Source organism: Theobroma cacao, chromosome 1, assembly GCF_053813885.1.
Source record: "Theobroma cacao isolate CCN51 chromosome 1, ASM5381388v1, whole genome shotgun sequence".
Lineage (NCBI taxonomy): Eukaryota > Viridiplantae > Streptophyta > Magnoliopsida > Malvales > Malvaceae > Theobroma > Theobroma cacao.
Genome location: NC_142639.1, coordinates 7,692,780 through 7,710,986, shown reverse-complemented (window position 1 = coordinate 7,710,986; position 18,207 = coordinate 7,692,780). Strand labels below are relative to the sequence as shown.

At 33.4% G+C, this 18,207-nt stretch overlaps 2 protein-coding genes across 5 annotated transcripts; one reads left to right on the top strand and one right to left on the bottom strand.

Moving 5' to 3' along the window:
• Positions 1-1,294: 1,294 nt before the first annotated feature.
• Positions 1,295-7,071, bottom strand: LOC18611899 (S-adenosyl-L-methionine-dependent methyltransferases superfamily protein). The gene is made up of 9 exons (XM_007048382.3): positions 6,725-7,071; positions 5,338-6,428; positions 5,096-5,245; positions 3,674-3,944; positions 3,421-3,531; positions 3,159-3,336; positions 2,574-2,846; positions 2,249-2,443; positions 1,295-1,836 (listed from the first exon to the last, which is right to left on the bottom strand). Exons 2-9 carry the CDS (start codon positions 6,376-6,378, stop codon positions 1,608-1,610), a joined length of 2,448 nt encoding a protein of 815 aa, XP_007048444.3. The 5' UTR covers positions 6,379-6,428; positions 6,725-7,071; the 3' UTR covers positions 1,295-1,607.
• A 4,711-nt stretch (positions 7,072-11,782) lies between these two features.
• Positions 11,783-17,847, top strand: TBL14 (TRICHOME BIREFRINGENCE-LIKE 14). 4 transcript variants are annotated; one of them, XM_007048379.3, is made up of 5 exons: positions 11,783-11,938; positions 12,030-12,256; positions 13,545-13,694; positions 15,978-16,173; positions 16,752-17,847. In XM_007048379.3, the coding sequence occupies exons 2-5, from the start codon at positions 12,097-12,099 to the stop codon at positions 17,578-17,580; spliced, it is 1,335 nt and encodes a 444-aa protein (XP_007048441.3). In that variant the 5' UTR covers positions 11,783-11,938; positions 12,030-12,096; the 3' UTR covers positions 17,581-17,847. The 4 variants fall into 4 exon arrangements, with proteins under 4 accessions (XP_007048441.3, XP_017969899.2, XP_007048440.3 ...); XM_018114410.2 differs by having other exon boundaries at positions 13,527-13,694; XM_007048378.3 differs by having other exon boundaries at positions 13,494-13,694.
• The last annotated feature ends 360 nt before the right edge of the window (positions 17,848-18,207 follow it).

The following is an 18,207-nucleotide window of genomic DNA, read 5'->3' as shown; positions in this document are numbered from 1 at the left end:
TTCTTTCCAATAATAGTAATAGCAATATCTCTCACAATCACAATGCTTGGGAGAGACTAACCAGGTTTCTAGTTTTGTCAATGGATGGTTTGGGATTTTATGGGAGTGAAATAGATGGAAAGAAACGCATAAAAGTAGGCAGTTGAACAGGAAACCCAAATTTTGCATTGTTTCTTAACCAAATGAGTCCCCGGGACTCGCTCCTATGTTGGGAGTATAGTTAGTTAATTAACTGTTATGACCCAATCCAACTTACTTTCTTGTTTAGGACAAAATTACACTTAACTTTGTTAATTTTATTTTCCGTCACAATTCAAAGCTTTTTATTTTTTTTTAATTTCATTGACTATAATTGACCTCCTATTGTATGACATACAATTAATATCGGCACGAGAATACAAAAATCTTGATATGTGAGAAAAATTAAAATTTGTGAAAATTTGGATGTATTGCTTGCCTCCAACACCTCAATCTTACCTACACAAACCAATGAGGTTATTTGGATAAGCAAGGGTTGTGTTAAATTGTCTTGGAATAAAAAAAAAATCGTAAGAACAAAATAATAATAGTATGCGTAAATGATACTTTTTGTATTAATTCTTTTTAGGGTTAATTATACTTGGTACTCAAATTACAATCAAAATTTTAATTAATACTTAAAATGTAAAAATTTATATTTAACTATTTGAATTTTACTTCCATTCATATCTAATTAATTTACACTCAAAATTACTATCAATAATAAATGACGTGTTTAAAAACAATCAATAGAAACACACTTACATGTTTTAAAATGTCACATCATATCACATGTTTTAATTTTTTTTGAATGTTTAGATAATCACTCGTTTGATTATAAACATTAATTTTATATGTATATAGATAAATAAAAGCAAAATTGAAATTTTCAAACTTATTGTAGCATCGGAAGTATTAAGAACTAAGATATGAGTTTTTTTTTTTTTCTTTTACAAAAAAAAAAACAACACTAAAAAAGGATCTAACGAACAAAACCTTTTTTCGTCCTTGCCACTTGAATTTAGCCCGGGTTGCGGTCCAAGGGCATGTTGAGCAAAATTTTGTGCGGATTATATGTGCTTACCGTACGAGTAAATGTTGGCATATGGAAATTCCTTGTAATAAAGTTGAAAGCTTAACGTTTCCAAATGACTTGTTGTCACGATTTGATACGGGTCAAACAAGTAGAGAGTTATGCTTTAAGAGATAGTATAATATGTATATCATTTGAATTTCTTTTCCTCTCGGCAATTATATCCGCCAATGGGGATTTACATTTTCCATGAATATATGCTTTCATTTTCCATTTAAGAACTAACAGTATGACATTACAAGAAAAACTTGGACACCAAGTTTATATTAGAAGATAAAAGGAATAAAAAAAAATAAAATAAAACAAAATGTAATTGTATCCGATACTAAAGGCCTCTACTTAACATAATACAAGCCTACAAGGGCTACCCTTAGAGAACTACGAATCAACCATGTATTGCACAATTAGCAACCGAAACAAAAAGAATACCTAATCTCATTATCGTGCCACGCCTCGAGGAGGATCGAAATGGGGTAGCAATGGAATGAAAGCGTGCCTAAGCAATGGCATATGTGATCGTCTCCACCTCTTTAGGTCGCCACATGGATTTCTGGACACACAGCAAGCCTTCAGTGTCCTTAGTGTAAGTCATGCGGACTTCCCATTGCATAGACCTTAACATGTTCTCAAGCTCAGTAATGGTCTCAACATTGTCCCGAACAATGAGCTTCCCTTCTGGCCTAAGCACTCTATCAACCTCTGCAATCACAGCCAGTAAATTGCACCTACAAGACCCACAATCCATGGCAAAGTTAGGTTGAAGCAGACAACAAATAGCAGATTATGGTGGACGCCCTTTTAAGACAAAGCTGTCCCTGGAAACAGAGATTCTTATCCTGAACCTTATAATTAAAATGGTATATGGAATTTCCTTTTTCTTTAATAAAACAACATTAATGGAATATGACTCAAGGAAATTGAAAAAAATGACAATCAGATAAACACAAATGCAAATCAAGATCATAGCTAAACAGTGATAACTATTTTAATCTAAGAACTTGACTAGGAATCATCAACATAATCTTTGAGAACAAGAGGAATCTCCATATTATTACCTAGTGAAGGACATCGTAAGTTACCCATCAAGTAAAAGTGTAAAGAGTGCAGAGTCAAGAAAACGAAAATATTAATACAAACCTCTTTTTAACCTTGGAGAATAGATGGTCAGCATGGAGAAGATCGTAAGACCTCGGATAGGTGCTAAATGATTCACACCAATCATGATACATACCAAATAGACCTCTCTCATAAATTATGGGTAGCGTATCTGGAGAGTCAATTGAGACCACATTCAGGACCCACAAATTCAAATCTTTCAGTGCTGCAGCAAATCTGTGAGCATACCACAGTCAGAATCAAAGAAAAGAAGATGAAATAATAAAACAACAAAAGAAGTTACCTGTCAAACCATTATATCCTTCCTACTTCATATAAATTAATGTTTTTTATTTTGGTTGCTTACCCTCCATAAACAGCTCTCATGTCCATTACATTTCTGACAGATGACCAGTTTATGCCCATCCCATTTATGTATGACTTGGTTACCACACGTTTCCAGTGCTCATGGTCAGCAGCAAAATCCTCGGGCGCTGCTTTACCATAAACTCCAACTTGGGAACTCAACAACCAATAAGGTGATTTTTCCAGCCTTGCTGGCCATTGCTCGGGCCATTGAGACCCACGTTCTGAAGCTTCTACAGGCACTTTGTGCATGCATGTTTGCAGAGGTACATTCCTATAAATAAGAATCAAATCAAATGGCTGTTTGGATAGCTATATTGTGTTAGATCCATATTTATTTAAACGTATAGCGAAATGAGAAATGACATTCTTATGGACAGATGACATGCTTTCTGTTTTTTACAAGCCAATTAGATACTTCTTTGGTCAAATTTACCAAAAAGGAATATTCAATAGCTTACTCAAAGAATACAAGTTAGCACATTGTTAAACCACTCAATGGATATTCTAGTGCCATCTTAAGAAGTGTTAGACTTGTTTTTAGCCAGAATATAGTTTTTACATTCAAGTTAAAGAGAAATATTACCAGGCTGCATTTGGATCATCAGACTCAGGACATAGTGGAGGCTCTTGTTGTGACCTTTGCTCATAGCAGTCGTTAGAAGTAGGCTTCTTAAACGTTGCTACAGCCACCCCGTTTACCGTATCCCTACTAGTTCTGTTTACAAGCTCCCAGCACATGGCTTTTGTTAGATCAACCATAGCTGCAGAAAATCCAGACAAAATGCACCAGCTGTTAGACACAATAAACTTTTCACACAAGATCCAGAAATAATACCATCATATACCTTTCCAAATTCCAACATCTTCAGGAATTTTCTGATAAACAGGGGTAGCCGACCACACAAAGAAACCACCAGGTCGCAACACACGGTTCAGCTCCAAGAGGAGTTTACCACCTGCATATTGCTAAGATCAGTGAATATTCAAGCAACAACAAATTCATAATATGCATTCCCAGCAACTGATTACCATGAGTCCATGAAGATTCATAATTAATATCAAAGAAAAAAATTTATCAAAATGGGGATTGTAATATACCTTCTATGTGCCATGGCACTCTACATCGTGCACAATGAACAATATCAAATACTCTGCCGGGATAGGGAAGTCTCTTAGTACCCATCACAGCAGACACAGCAGGAATCCCCCTTTCAAGTGCAAATTGTACTTGAGCTTCATGTTCATCTTTAGGTGCAAAGGACATAGCAAGCACATTTCTGTCAAAAAGAAAACCTCCAAAGCTGGCAACCCCACATCCAACATCCAAAATTACACGAGAGCGTTTACCCCATGCTATATCAGGCACAGACTGCAGAATAAATAATCATACATTAAGCAGATGTTGAAAGAACAAATTGCAGGATAGGAACAGATCAATGTTAGCCTTTGTTCTACAACGAATAAAACCCATCTATTGCTTATTGTCATCAATGTTGCAATGCAAGCTTGAATTCCACAGATGGTAAAGAAGCACAATTTTAAAATCATATCAAATATTTGTAGATAGATTCATGCAACCAAAATTGCAGATGTAGGAATGCACTACAAGAAATAAAAATGATACTATATCATTTGTGCACATAGTCACATAAATGAACATATATCAACATCTTACAGAATGCTAATATAATATATTCTTGTTGATGTTCCTTACAGGAATGCCTATTAACCACAAAACTGATTCACAGATACTCCATTGGCAACTCCCTTCCATGATATCAATTAAACATAATGATTGAATCCAGTACTTTCCCGACCTTGAAATAAATGCCCCAACAAAAGCATGAAGTTTCACATTGAAGGAAATGCTCCTATGTAAGACCATCCCTTTTTCATGAACACTAAATTATTGTAGGTTTAAGATAATTATTACATTCAAAATCGGGTTGAAAGTATTCATTATGTTTGCCTTGGCCAACTGGCGCATTGGGTTTTTTAAGTTAAAATCCACTAATTTGCTTCCTTTTATGGATATGTCTTTCCTATAACTTCTAATTACAGGAAATGTTAACATATCAGCAAATATGCAATTGGTAAATCCTGATTGGGATTTAATAGAGAATTTCGTTATAATACAAAATTTAAGCCAATGCATTATAAGTAAACATAAGGTTGACTTGGATCATATATTATGTTGGTAGAATAAGGATTACAATCAAACCAATCGAAGTTGAGTAATGATGGAAATCCAGGGAGCTGACAATGATAGCTATGGTGCTTCTCCATAAGGTAATGACAAAGTTGCTATTTTCCAGCTATAGGTTCAGATGCTTTGATCAAAAGACATTCATACCAAAGATTTTTTCATGTGTCGTGCAAGTAATACCACAGTAATAATAGTAGAACAGAAAGGCAAAACAAATGGTCAACAAATAGCGACCACACCAGGGAGAGTGAGATACAGTCATTAATGATATAATAATGAAGTTAGAAGACAATACATTCATTTTGAGCACTCACCTCTTCTATGAAGTCAATATAATGAAGAGCACCATGCTTAAACTGGGTTCCACCGCCAGGAAATGTTAGATATTCTCCAGTAACTTTCACCCAATTCTGATGCCCCTTAATTTGTGCCAGCTTGGTATGAGGAACATTGTAGTACCAAATCTGCAGCAGCAGGAAAGCATTTTGTTAGTTCATCTTATCGAGCACAAAAGTAGAGTGAAAAAAATGAACTAGCATATATTAAGTTAAAGTACCTTCTCCCTGCTTTTTGGCCACTCAATTGGACGTTTGTATCCTTCTGGAAGAGGAACAAGGCAGGTTGGTGGTTCTTCCGGACAGTGCCTCTCTCGATGTTCATAATGTTTGGTAGAAGGGAGATGCCTAATTGCATTCCAATTGTCAAGGCATGGGATATAATCAGGCCCAGCAGTGGAATTGCAAAGTTTCCAACTGTATTCCTTGGATGATAACTGAGCCTCCTTTTCATTCTTTGATTCTGTCGCCTGCGTAGAGAATGATCCATTCTGAGCCATGTTTTCATTCAAAAGTTCAGATTGAGCACCAGACGGGAAAACTTCATTTGAACTCTGGTTTTTCACCTGAGCATCATCTTTTGCCTCATCAGTGCTTTTATCCGACTCCTTGTTATCATTTTGATTAACAGTTTCCTCTATCTGACCATCCACCTTATTATCTCCATTAGTTTCAGATGAGCTTTCGTCCTGTTTGTTTTCACCATCATCAGAATCAGATTTCTTGTCATTCTCATCGGAGTCAGGTTTCTCATTGCTCTCTTCAGGATCAGTCTTTTTGTCATTAGAATTCTCTTCAGAGTCCCCTTGTCCACCCAAATTCTCACCACCGTCATTGTTTTTCTCTCCACCTTCGGATGGCCCATCATCCTTCTTAGACTCATCCAACTTTGTCTCTTCAGAATTCTCCTGGTTTTCTTGCATATTTAAGTTGCCATCGCCATCATCTTTAGTCAGACTCACATTGAAGTCCCCTTTGGTGGCATCCTCAGGTAAATCCCCGGGGTTATCTTCAAATTGTGCGGTGTTGCTGCCGCCATTGCTTTCATCGATTACCGGTGTGACCTGATCTTTGACCTCATTTTTCTTTTCCTGAGCAGTATCGTCCCCGTTTTGAAGAGGGACAACAGACGATGAAGTCATCATCCAAATCCCAACTAAACATAATCCCACAAAAACCACAATGGTGACCGTCGAACAATAAGTCGAAGACGATGACCTCCTACCATTATTATCTACTCTACTATATTTTCCTAATGCCATGGTCACTATTTACTTCCTTCTTTCTCAATCACTTCTTCAAAATTTCACACCTGATATTGTTATAAACAAAATCAGAATCACATTTCAATTAAAAGCTATAAAATGCAGCTTGAACGAGATCTAAGAAAATATATTTAAAAAAGAAAAAGAAAAACACTAGAACATAGAAACAAAGAAACTAAGCATGTAAATGAAAATTTCAAAATTATGTCAACGAACATCCAGATCTAGTGGAACAATGCCTCAAAAAGAAATGTAAAGAAAGAAAGAAACACAGAACGGCATCGCCTCACATTAGATCTGCAACAAACAAAGAAATCTATCTCCAAAACAAGAAATGAAATACCTGAAAACAAAAAATGAACAGATCTGAAGAGAGAAGAGAGCCTTTTAATGATCAATCGTTATCGTTTCATTGTTCCTGCATTAAGCAAAGACGAGAGAGGAGGGGAAAGATTGATATTGATTTAAATATATATAGCAGAGAATTCCAGCTTTCAGCTGTCGCTCTTAATTCTGAGAGTTCTTTTAATTTGTTTAATACAAGCGCCCTTGAATTTAGAGTTTATATAAAAAACAAAAGCAAAATTTAGATAGCAAAAAGGGAGGGTCCTGTAGAAGAGAACAGGGAGAGAAAGAGACGGCCACGGGAAAGGGAAAGGCCGCGAAATCAGTGGGATAGTAAATAAGAATTATAAATCTTTTTTATTATTATTATTTTCCTCCAGAGTGTAGGTAGACTGGAGCTAGAGGAGGGAGAAGACCGACAAGTAAAACTATCGACCCATGGGTATTTTCGTAAATAATAGAACGGTTTATTTGAACACCACTCTTTAAAATGACATTATTGCCATTCTTCGATTCCTGCAAAATTTTATTATTATTGTTGTTGTTGTAAGCTTAATCTTTAAGTTAGGCTCTAAAGTGGAATCTCTTCAATTTGCATGTTAGTACAGATTGAGTTTGAGTAGATTTATATATGGAGTGAGGCCCAAGCTTGTTTGTTAGACTTTGATGTGTGTAGGCATCTTAGAGACATCATCAGTGTAGATTAGAGGCCTTAATCTTTAATTATTACTACTACTTCGTAGCTTTCAATGCTATTTGCCTTTAATTACAGCAAATTAAATGTAGATATGCACGCTTCAAGACGAAACAAAGGTTGTAACTTGTAAGTAGTGTGGCACTTTTGAATTCCAAACAACAATTAATGTTTAATCCACCTGGATCAACTTTACTAAGTTAAAAATTTTTTAGTTAATTATTTGTCTGCCATTATAAACAAGTAAGAGTATAATAAAATATCAAATGAAGTTTAAGCACTTGAAACATATGTATTATTTATTATCTTTGAGTTTGGTATAAATAAAAAGAAATTTTTTTGTCAAAATAATAAAAAAATTAAAAGATAATAATGTTAATTTCTAGTAAAATTCAAGTTGCTAATCTATCTATATAAGGAAAAATAGTATATATCCTAGGATCTTCTTATTTCTCTGCACCATAACTCATGTGTCTAAGTAGATGTTGGGTATATAACTTAATACTTACCTTTATATGTTGTTGTTTTCATTAAATTAGTGAAATATTAAAACAATTATATTTTCATTTTTTATAATAACCAAAAAAGTATTATATCTTTTTATTCACCAATGACACTAACATAATATTTTTTTTTTCACTATTTATTGATGCATTTTTTTAATACATTTGATGAAGAAGCTCTAAGGAGAATAATTTAAATTTTAAATCTTATTTTTGTTTAATAAAGGTAATAATCATCGGCCATGAAGCTAAATTTTATCATTCACTTCTTATTGACATGCATATCAAAAGAAGAACTCTTCTTTGAACTAGTAGATCCAAAAATAAACAAAAACAACCCTTAATTTTAAGTAAACAATATTTAAAATGACGAATTTTATTGTTTTAATAAAATTAAAATGTGAAAAAAATGAATCCCTAATGCTAATTTGGTTATATAATCATATTCTTAATGCTATTTTTTATTTTGTATAGTTTGTTTGAAGTTGTGTTAAATTAGTATAAGATACTAATTTGATCTTAATCTTAAAAATTAATAGTATTTTTAATTAGATATTTTTGGAGTAATTAGATGATTGATTACATGGATGTTTTGGTAATTTAGACAGTACGGAGTGTGACCAATGAACGTCGATTTGTGGGCGAATTTTGGATCGAGCGCCATCCGCCGGGATTAAAACGCACCGACTTTCACCTTTAAATATTTTTTAAATAAATAAAAACAAAAACAAAAAATAGAAAAGAGAGAGACTGAGGAGTGAGGAGTGAAGAGGAACGAGAGTGATGTGCCGACAATTTCAAATGTAGGTCCCACACCGCATTTGGAGAGCATTTGGAGAACATTTGGAGATCTTAGATTGCGGTGTAATGGGCCCCAGCAAATCATGACCGTTCACACGACGACGGTGCTGCTGTGATTGGTTCGCGACGTGAACTGTCAGCGCTGTCTGTTCTCTTCGCTTTGCTAGATTTAGATCGAGTTGTCAATGTGAAGGTGTGCAGTGCAGGCCACTATCTTTCCAGTTCGGGAAGACAGCTTGTTGTTTTTGGCGTTGGTGGGTAGCCATAATTTTGCAAAACCGCGTTTGATTACGCTAAATACGGGTTCAACTCCAATATTTAAACAATAGTATTGCTACAGCCCAACCCTATTAAGTATTATTTTTTCTTTCATATTTTTCTTCTTTTTTTTTTCTATAATTCTCCATTTTTTTAACATTCAATATTTTTATTATTTTTATATATACTTTTTTTAAAAATTATTTTTTATATTAAAAATCATAAAACGTCAATTTTATGAAAAATTTTAATATATAAAGTATACCAAAATCAAATTTTTTAAAAAATAGGATAGAAGAAATAACATATTTAATAAGTTTTTATATATTCTTTATTGATTTATATATATATACACCTCTATTCACTTAACTTGCCACATTTTGACTTTTTAAATTGGTCAATTTTTTTAATTTTGAATTCTTTTCATTTTATATTTATTATTAAATTAATATATGAATATATTTATTTTACAAAATTTAATTAATTATAGTATGACAAATCAAAGGCGACAAAATAAACAGGACAAAGAGTATTCATAAATCTAGTCAACCACTGTTAGGGGAGAAACTACTTATCTTGTGGACAACTTTCCTGATACTAATAGCTAACACTGAATTTCCTTCCCCCTTCCCTCTTCGTTGAATGGCATTGTTTGTTTAACAAGTCAAATATTGTGTACGGAAAGATTATGATTTGGGAATTAGTGTCATGATGCCTAAATTTCACTGTTATTTATTTTTTATCTCATGATTAATAGAATAAAATTCGGACAAATTAATAAACCATGTTAATCCAATCAAAGCCAATGGTTACATTTAAGATTTTTTTTAATCAAATCATTTCTTATTTTTATTAGTTTGTTGAGTTATGTATAAAATGTCTTCCTTACAAAACGTTAACATTTTATTTTTGCCTATTTAATAAATATAAATAGATAAAAATATTTGCTACTATTTAATCTAAACTAATAAATCAATTCACTTTAGTTCAATAAAACTTTGTAAGAGACTTTGAATTGATTTTCTCCTGATACATTTTATTGGTTCATAAAAACCAAATTCAAACGACTAATGAAATGTTATCTTAATGGTAAGAGGTTTTATAATCTTTAAATTTCTTATTTATAGGATAATAATGGCAGAAAAGGATAAATTGCCATTATTGCTTATCCATGCATTTATAGTACAATAGAAGTTGATATGATTGTCATTATCTAAAGATAAGATACAATACAAGGATATCTTATGGTTTAAGTTCAAGTTTACATAGGTTTATTAGTAGTTTTATTTGAATTGAATGTTGAGCGATATCATCTCTTAATGGTATTCAAATTTTATCATGTATAAATTTGATTTAATTTTATAATGATTTATTAGTTTGTTTAGTTTATTAATTAATTTATTTTACTGAATCTAATAAAAAAGTCATATTTGTCAAATATTATTTGATTTTGATGTATGACTTATACAATGTAACTCTCAAAATTATCAAATCAAACAATTATTTAATATATATATGTACAAATGCCTAAGTATTGATTTTTTTTCCTTTTAACCAACTATCTAGAGTTATTGAGGTGTTTATATATATATATATATATATATATATATGTTAAAGACAATATTTAGGGAGAATTTGTTAAGTGAATTTATTAAAGGATATTTTCGATTAATAATTTTGAAAATTAGATTATAATAATTTAAAGTAAATTAACAATATTTGTTTGTATACTTATAGTTTAAGCCTATAATGCAATAGAAGGTCCCTGCTTTTGCCACGTGGTGGCTCATAAAGCCATCAAAATTCAAACTTACTAATCGACTTTGCCGGACTCATTTGCGCTCGCGGTCTTGCATAATGCATATCATTGATATCAGCATATGTATAACCTACAAAACGACGTCCTTAATTTGGTTCTGTTCATTGGTTGTCCTTGTCTCGTATCCTTTCTTCACTTCGGTAAGTTTGGGTTCGGACTCTCTCTCCATTACTTTTAGTTATTTGTTTATTATTTTTAATATATTTTTAAAATTTAAACAATATTCACAAAATAAATAAATTATTGGTGCTTGAATACACGTAAACCATGACTATAGATGTTGAATTTAAATTTTAAATTGGACGTCCATTCGGAGAATTCTACTTGATTTAAATAATTTAAATTAAAAAAAAGAGAATTAATGTCAATCTAATATTATAAAATAATATTTTATTCATGAAAATATCGAATAAAATATATGAATATGAATGAGAAAAAAAATATAAAATGAATTCCATAATTTTTTATGGAATCAAAAAACAAATAGGGGCATGCATAAGTTGTGATTTACCTTCCAATATTTGTAGTTGCATTTCAAACCTTGAGCAAATATGAGAGAGTTAGTGATTCAACTAAAATTAGTGAATGAAATATGATGATAATCGAGGTTGAGGGATGTAATTGAATATAACATAATTAGGATAACTTAATTTCACAAACGATACAAAAGTTTAGGGTTATCAAGTCATTTGACCATTTAATTTAACTGGTACCGATCCATCTACATAATTAATATCACGATCAACGAGTAAGAATCTTTGTTCACTTAATAAAAAAATGTATTTAATTTTTAAATGGAATCTCAGAGGATGTTTTCTTTTCTATTAAGTGTACTTGGATCCACCAATTCACATTCACCAATCACAATCAAAACTTGCCACGTATCCCCATTCTATGAGATTTAACACGCATTGCTAATCTATTGGTTAAAATTGTCAGCTAAACATCCTCCGTATACGTAAGGTGAGAAAATTCATAAAATCATAACAAGAAATTAAATGAAAAAAGGATATTTTCTGTCTCTCTCTGTCTGGCGATCTCTCGTTGTCAAAACTCGAACACTGCCAAAATCAGCCGATCTTTTGAAAGAGAAAATTGAGGAGGAGGAGGAGGGCGACGAGGCTAAAGCAATTTCAGGTTATTTTCTTCTTCATTTTTTGTTTTTAACATTAGTAATTAATCATTTACTTAACTTCTTTTTTTTTTTTAATTTTATTTCTAAATGCAGCCGAAGCCTCCTTAAAGAAGGTTGAAGTTACTACAAGTGTTTAAGGTGTTGGAGAGGGATTGCAGGGATGATGAAAGGATGCAATTTTAACATATTGAAAGGAACCCATGTTTCCATTGCTCTGCTTACTCTGGGTTTTGTAACTGTAATGCTTTGGGCTTGGGAGAAGAATCCTTTTCTTGCTACCCTTCTATTGGCCCAGCAAAATTTTAGACTCCCTTCTTCAGGTTTGTTTTCCCCACTTCAGCTGTAGCAATTTGCATATCTTTGCAAAACAATGTAGAATTAACTTTTTTTTTGTTTAAAATTGTGGTTACTGTTGAGAAGAAAATGGAGCTAACAACAGCATAATTTGAAAAAAAAAAAGGTGCTAAGAGGGAGGGTATGAATCTGAGATAAGAGAGAAATATTTGGCTCTTAGATTTGATCCTTGAAAATCCCGTATCCGATTAGTTATTCTCAATTGATGTTTCATGTGGATGAAGCAACATGGTTTGACAAAAGAATGGAACTGGAAGGCGGATCTTTAGGATGGGTGAGTTATGATGCAAGAAAAAGTAGGTTTAGGAATACATGAAAAATTTTGGATTATACTGAATGGGGAACATAAGGACGAAATTCTGTGCCTGAAAATGTTTTTGTTCAAATACCTTTGAATGCATTTTTGAACTGAAATTATTTATGGCAATTGAAAGTGTAAAAGGCACAAGAGGATGTCAAAAAAGAAGCTAGGATGGTAGAAATAACATGATCGATTTTAATGTTCTACAGAAAGTATGAGCCTTCAAAGTGCCAAATGGTGAAAAAGAATCCATGTTGCCTGCTTCATTAGTCTGAGTTACATTTTATTGAGGTTCATTGATATGTATTTTGTATATTTCTTATATTGTTCATTTAATCTTCATATTTTTGTTTTTATGTCAAACTAGCATTTGTTAGTCTTGAGATTGTTAATTTATAAATGTTTTTGTGAAGAAGTTACGGTGACATAGATCAAAAGAAAAGATCACTATTCTTTGACAACATAATATTTTAATGCAGCAGCCACTGAGATATATATCCATGTATATAAGTGCCAAATAGCAGATTCATTATATTATTAGCCCTTTGATTCATGAAATCTCATGTCCTTATATCTTTTAATTTGGGAAAAATCAAAACAAATGCTAACAGAATCCTGTTGCGATCATAGAACTCCTATTTAGTTGGTACTTAGAAAGTCCTTTTTTGATAAGGATGAATAAATGATCCAAGGGACTATATGACATGCCATGTGGACACCAAAGGTCGTAAAAGTAGCTACTCAAAAGCACATTTTTTGCTGCGGGGTCATAGTTGATTGATTTGAACCATTATTTACTTTACTAGATATTTTATGTATGAATATTTGGATTCAGCAACATTTTTTAAAACTTAATTATAAATTCTTCATTGACTTTTCCTATCGTTTCTTGTTTCACTTAGAGTTTCTTGTGGATTCACCAATTAATTCTTCAGTTTCCATGAGCCCTAAAGGTCATAGAGAGGAAGTAAATGAGTCAATGCTGACAAAAGAAACAAAAAGGGTGGGAGAACGTAATGCTTCACCAACGACGTCTATAACTACATTCACTTCTGAAGTTAAAGATAGTGATGGGGAGGAGTTATCCACGTCCAAAAACACAGGTTGAGAATGAAATGCTTTTGTTTTTAACTAAACCTTCTAACTCTCTTGTATGCAAACTCAACTTACTCTTTCCACTGGGGTTCTTATCACAATGCCTGTTTGAATTCTAATCTAACTTACAGAATAACCATGTTGAGAGAGTTGGCTTTTTAGCAGTCTGTATCAGGACTAACACTCTTTTATATGGTTTGCTTAGTTATGCAAGGGTAGAAATTAATTGATTTTGCTCCATAATAAACTTGTTACGTTATTTTGTTTATGTACCATGCTAAACTTGTTTAATTAGTTTTAGCATTCCATTGCAATCTCTTAATTTGGACGGTGGTTACCGTAGCACCTCCTTGGTGGAGGAAGGCACATTGATCTTTAAGTGGAGCTAGTGGCTTGGAATTAGAAATTGACTGTAGAAATAGTTAGTGTGGTTGCTTGACAAACCAATCTTAATGGAATTAGAGACTAACCTAAGTCCTAGAAGTAGTTGAACTATGGAAAAGCTAGAAATAATATTACAGCCACACTCAAGGCTGATTTTGAAATTTTTTTAGACTTTTGCATGTTTACCTCTTCACTTTTATAGTGCTTACTTTTATAATTTAGTTGATGGTTCGATCTTCTCCAATTTTATTTCCAACGGACAGTAAGAAGACTGGGCCCTATCAAGGGGAACCTGTAATCACCTGCACAAATGCGCTTGAGTATATAAAAACGTTTGGTGGGAAGCTAGGCAGTCAGAGTGAAAATTTCTTCACCTAGACTTAGGTAAGTGAAGTGCATTGGCTGTTGATTGTAATTGGAGTTGAATTGAAGTGCTTTTCAGGAAGCCTTTTTAAAAATGGTTGAGTACAAAATCTAATGGGTGATCTTCGGAAATGTGGGTTTTTGATCATTAAAGGTGCAGAAAAGGATACAAGTCTTTTTCCTATGGGGTTTAACTATGTTGTTGATGCATCATGTGGCTGCATCTGGATTAAATCAATGTTGTACTGATAATTGATGTTTTTCTTTATCTCTCTCTCTCTCTCACAATCACTTTAAAAGTTGGAGGTAGTAAATGTTAGATACAGGGTGGGTGTAATTAATTACTTGTTTGTCAAAGCCTTGAACTTTTGGGGCATTGTTAGGGAAAGAGTTGATTGTTTATTCTGGGATTTAAACGATTCAGTTTTCATACCTGATTACTTGAAATTTGAATCTGCTCAGCCGCTAAATTTGGGGATTCACAACTACTAATTAGTATTAATTTGTGCACTTAAAAGGTTTTTATAGGGTTTGTGGCTTCATATTAGAGTAAAATGAGGGAAGCTGAGTTCCAGGATGCTAGTCATGGTCTTCTTGTATGACCTAAGGGAAGCCAAGTTTCAGGATGCTAGTAGGAAAGTGAAGACAATACTTGGGTTGATTAGTCATTTACAGTTAAGTTAGTGGAGAAAAAAATAAGGCTTTAGGTCTATGGTATTGGTTCAAGATTGTTATCAAAGGTCTGGTTGTGTGTTGAACTTGTGCCAGAATACAGAAAGATTAATAAAGAAAAGGGAAGTTATATTCCTGGTATCACTTCTGAGGTTCCTCAAGTGTCAAAAACTCATTTCAAGGGATAGAATTGCTAAACTTTTGTGCTCTTTGTTAATTGAGCTAGAAAGTCTTCTAGCTTTCTTGTGTCTAAGAGAACTTCTGATTGCAGAATGGGAAACTATATACCTGATCAATGAATTTCTCCTGGAAGGTATGAGAGTCAATAACATGACTCAGAATGTGGCCAGAAGTGATGAATTACCTTCTCCTGCAATCCATAAGAGTAATGAAATATAGTAATCTACAAAACTTAAATGAAGCGTAAGTGAAATAGAAACAGTTATGCATAATGAAAGAAAAACTCAAGATATGGCTCACTGTCAGTTATTCTAAGTAATCAAATATCTCAGAGGCCAATGTTTAATATAGGGCGTAATGCTTCTTCTTGTGCATCTAATGGCTTGCATTAAATAAAGAACCAAAATAGTATTTTAAATTATATGGAAAATTATTAAATAAATTTCACTGCAGTTTAACAAAATGGGAGATTCCTAAATATCTTTATGGCCTTCTTTCACTTCTATTTTTTTTTCTTTTATAATTCCTGTGCTCTCTTAATGGCACATTACTTGCAGCTTTCGATGTTTGCATGCATGTTTGCAGTATTTAAATTTATTGAGAAGCTTCACTGGTTCAGATTTAAGATTTTCATTCATATTTACTTTCATTCTCTGTATCACTAAGAGTATTTCCTCTTTTTGATCACTCAGATTGTAATTATGCCAAGGGTAGATGGGTTGCTGACAGCAGGCGGCCATTTTATTCTGGGTTTGGATGTAAACAGTGGTTATCAGGAATGTGGGCTTGCAGACTAACCCAACGGACAGACTTCTCTTTTGAGGGATATCGATGGCAGCCCAAATATTGTAAAATGCCAGAGTTTGAGCGGTTCTCATTCTTGAGAAGGTAAGCTTCTGTTTATGGCTTTTTGTTATTGCTGCTTCCTATCCCTCCACAGCATTCCTCTCTTTTGTCTCCTAATGTTTTTAATATGGTTAGTTACTAGTTTTTGAGATCCATTCAGCTTCATGTAATATTTGGTTGATCTAATTATATTTTATCATTCCTAGAGAGCCTATGTCACAAAAGAAAAAAAAAGAAAGAAAGAGATCTTTTTGATGAGCTATTGCTCTTATCAGGATGGGAGTCATGCTTCCCTGTTTTCTGTCAAAATGAAATGTCTCCTTAATCTCTCATGTCACTCTTCTTTTTCTGTTTTTTCTTTAGTACTAAACACGTTTCACTTTCACTACTGACTAAGTTCACCATTTTGAAAAGATAAGAATTGATAAAGATTAATGATGGTAACTATATTGTGGTTTCTTCTACACTACTAAGCTGGAAATTTACTCATTTTATGATGCATTTTTCTTTTGCCACTGTCTTAATTTTTATCAGGATTATGCAGAAGGTTTTAAATTTTGTTAAGTTCTCTATCTATAGGTGTTCTTTTGTTTTATTCTAACTATGGCTATAAGTTTCAGAATGCAGGATAAAACAATTGCATTTATAGGAGATTCTTTAGGCAGGCAGCAGTTCCAATCCATGATGTGTATGGCCTCCGGTGGGGAAGAGAGTCCAGAAGTTGAAGATGTTGCAAGGGAATATGGACTTGTCAAACCTCGTGGAGCCAAGCGTCCTGATGGATGGGTTTATCGGTTCCCAAATACAAACACCACCATTTTGTATTACTGGTCGGCAAGCCTGTCTGACCTAGTGCCTATTAACAGCACAGACCGAGCCTCTGATGTTGCCATGCATTTGGACCGTCCGCCAGCTTTCCTAAGACGATTCCTTCACCGATTTGATGTATTAGTTCTAAATACAGGTCACCACTGGAACAGAGGGAAGCTTACAGCAAACCGTTGGGTGATGCATGTGAATGGGAAGCCCAATGACAATAAAGAACTTGAAGATGTTAGGAATGCCAAGAATTTCACAGTGCATAATGTTGTCAGGTGGTTAGATTCGCAACTTCCCTCACACCCTCGACTGAAAACATTCTTTAGGACCATCTCTCCAAGGCACTTCCATGATGGAGATTGGAACACTGGGGGTACTTGCAATAATACAGTACCTTTGACTGGAGGTAGCGAGGTCTTGCAGGATGAATCTATTGACAGAGTAGTTGAGAGTGCTGTTAGGGGTACAAAGGTAAAGATTTTGGATATAACTGCCATATCTCAACTCAGAGATGAAGCTCACATGTCTGGTTACAGTATTAGGCCAACTCAGGGTATCAATGATTGCTTGCATTGGTGCCTACCTGGTGTACCAGACGCCTGGAACGAACTCCTTATTGCACAGATATAGGGCCGGATGCATTTTTATGAAGACACAATACACAAGCTGGTATTCTTCCCAGTTTAAATGACCTCAATTCTTTCATTTTCTCCTTTTAATTTTTTTTTTACCCGAGAAAATGGCATCTGAAACCTTAATTTTAGGTAAGATTGGTTTTAACATGCTGAGGCTGTCATAAGTGAACATGATTACTGGTTTGATCATGTATGTACAGTGGGGCGCTATTAATATATAAAAAGAAAAAAAAGAAAAGAAAGGAATCTTCATCTCTTACTATTTCCTATGTTTCAAACATTATATTCATTTAGCTGTCATTTCCTGGAATTTTTACTGTATTTTACTATGGTAAGTTAAAAAAAATATAACTTTTAATTATTTAAATGATAATGCTAGATATTCATAATAAAATTATTAAACCACGCTAACATCAAAGGCTTATCTCATGTCCCCTCAGTTACATTTAAATAAATTAATGGTTATAATTCTTAATTTATTTTGCATTCCAACCTCCATTTTGCTATGACAATGCCTAATTATTTAAGACTGCCAAATAGGTGCATACGATTCGATCAGTTTTTAACAAAAAAGTTCGGTCAATGTGTAATGATTTGAAAATGAGGTGAAAATGAAGCGAAA

Excerpts from the sequence above, each read along its gene's own strand:
- LOC18611899 (XM_007048382.3), bottom strand. The coding sequence starts at position 6,378 with ATGGCATTAGGAAAATATAGTAGAGTAGATAATAATGGTAGGAGGTCA. Across the intron at positions 3,945-5,095 it reads ATATTGACTTCATAGAAGAG|TCTGTGCCTGATATAGCATG; the intron begins GTGAGTGCTCAA and ends TTTATTCTGCAG. Across the intron at positions 1,837-2,248 it reads TTCTCCAAGGTTAAAAAGAG|GTGCAATTTACTGGCTGTGA; the intron begins GTTTGTATTAAT and ends TGGGTCTTGTAG.
- TBL14 (XM_007048378.3), top strand. The coding sequence starts at position 12,097 with ATGATGAAAGGATGCAATTTTAACATATTGAAAGGAACCCATGTTTCC. Across the intron at positions 13,695-15,977 it reads ATCCACGTCCAAAAACACAG|ATTGTAATTATGCCAAGGGT; the intron begins GTTGAGAATGAA and ends TTGATCACTCAG. Across the intron at positions 16,174-16,751 it reads CGGTTCTCATTCTTGAGAAG|AATGCAGGATAAAACAATTG; the intron begins GTAAGCTTCTGT and ends TATAAGTTTCAG.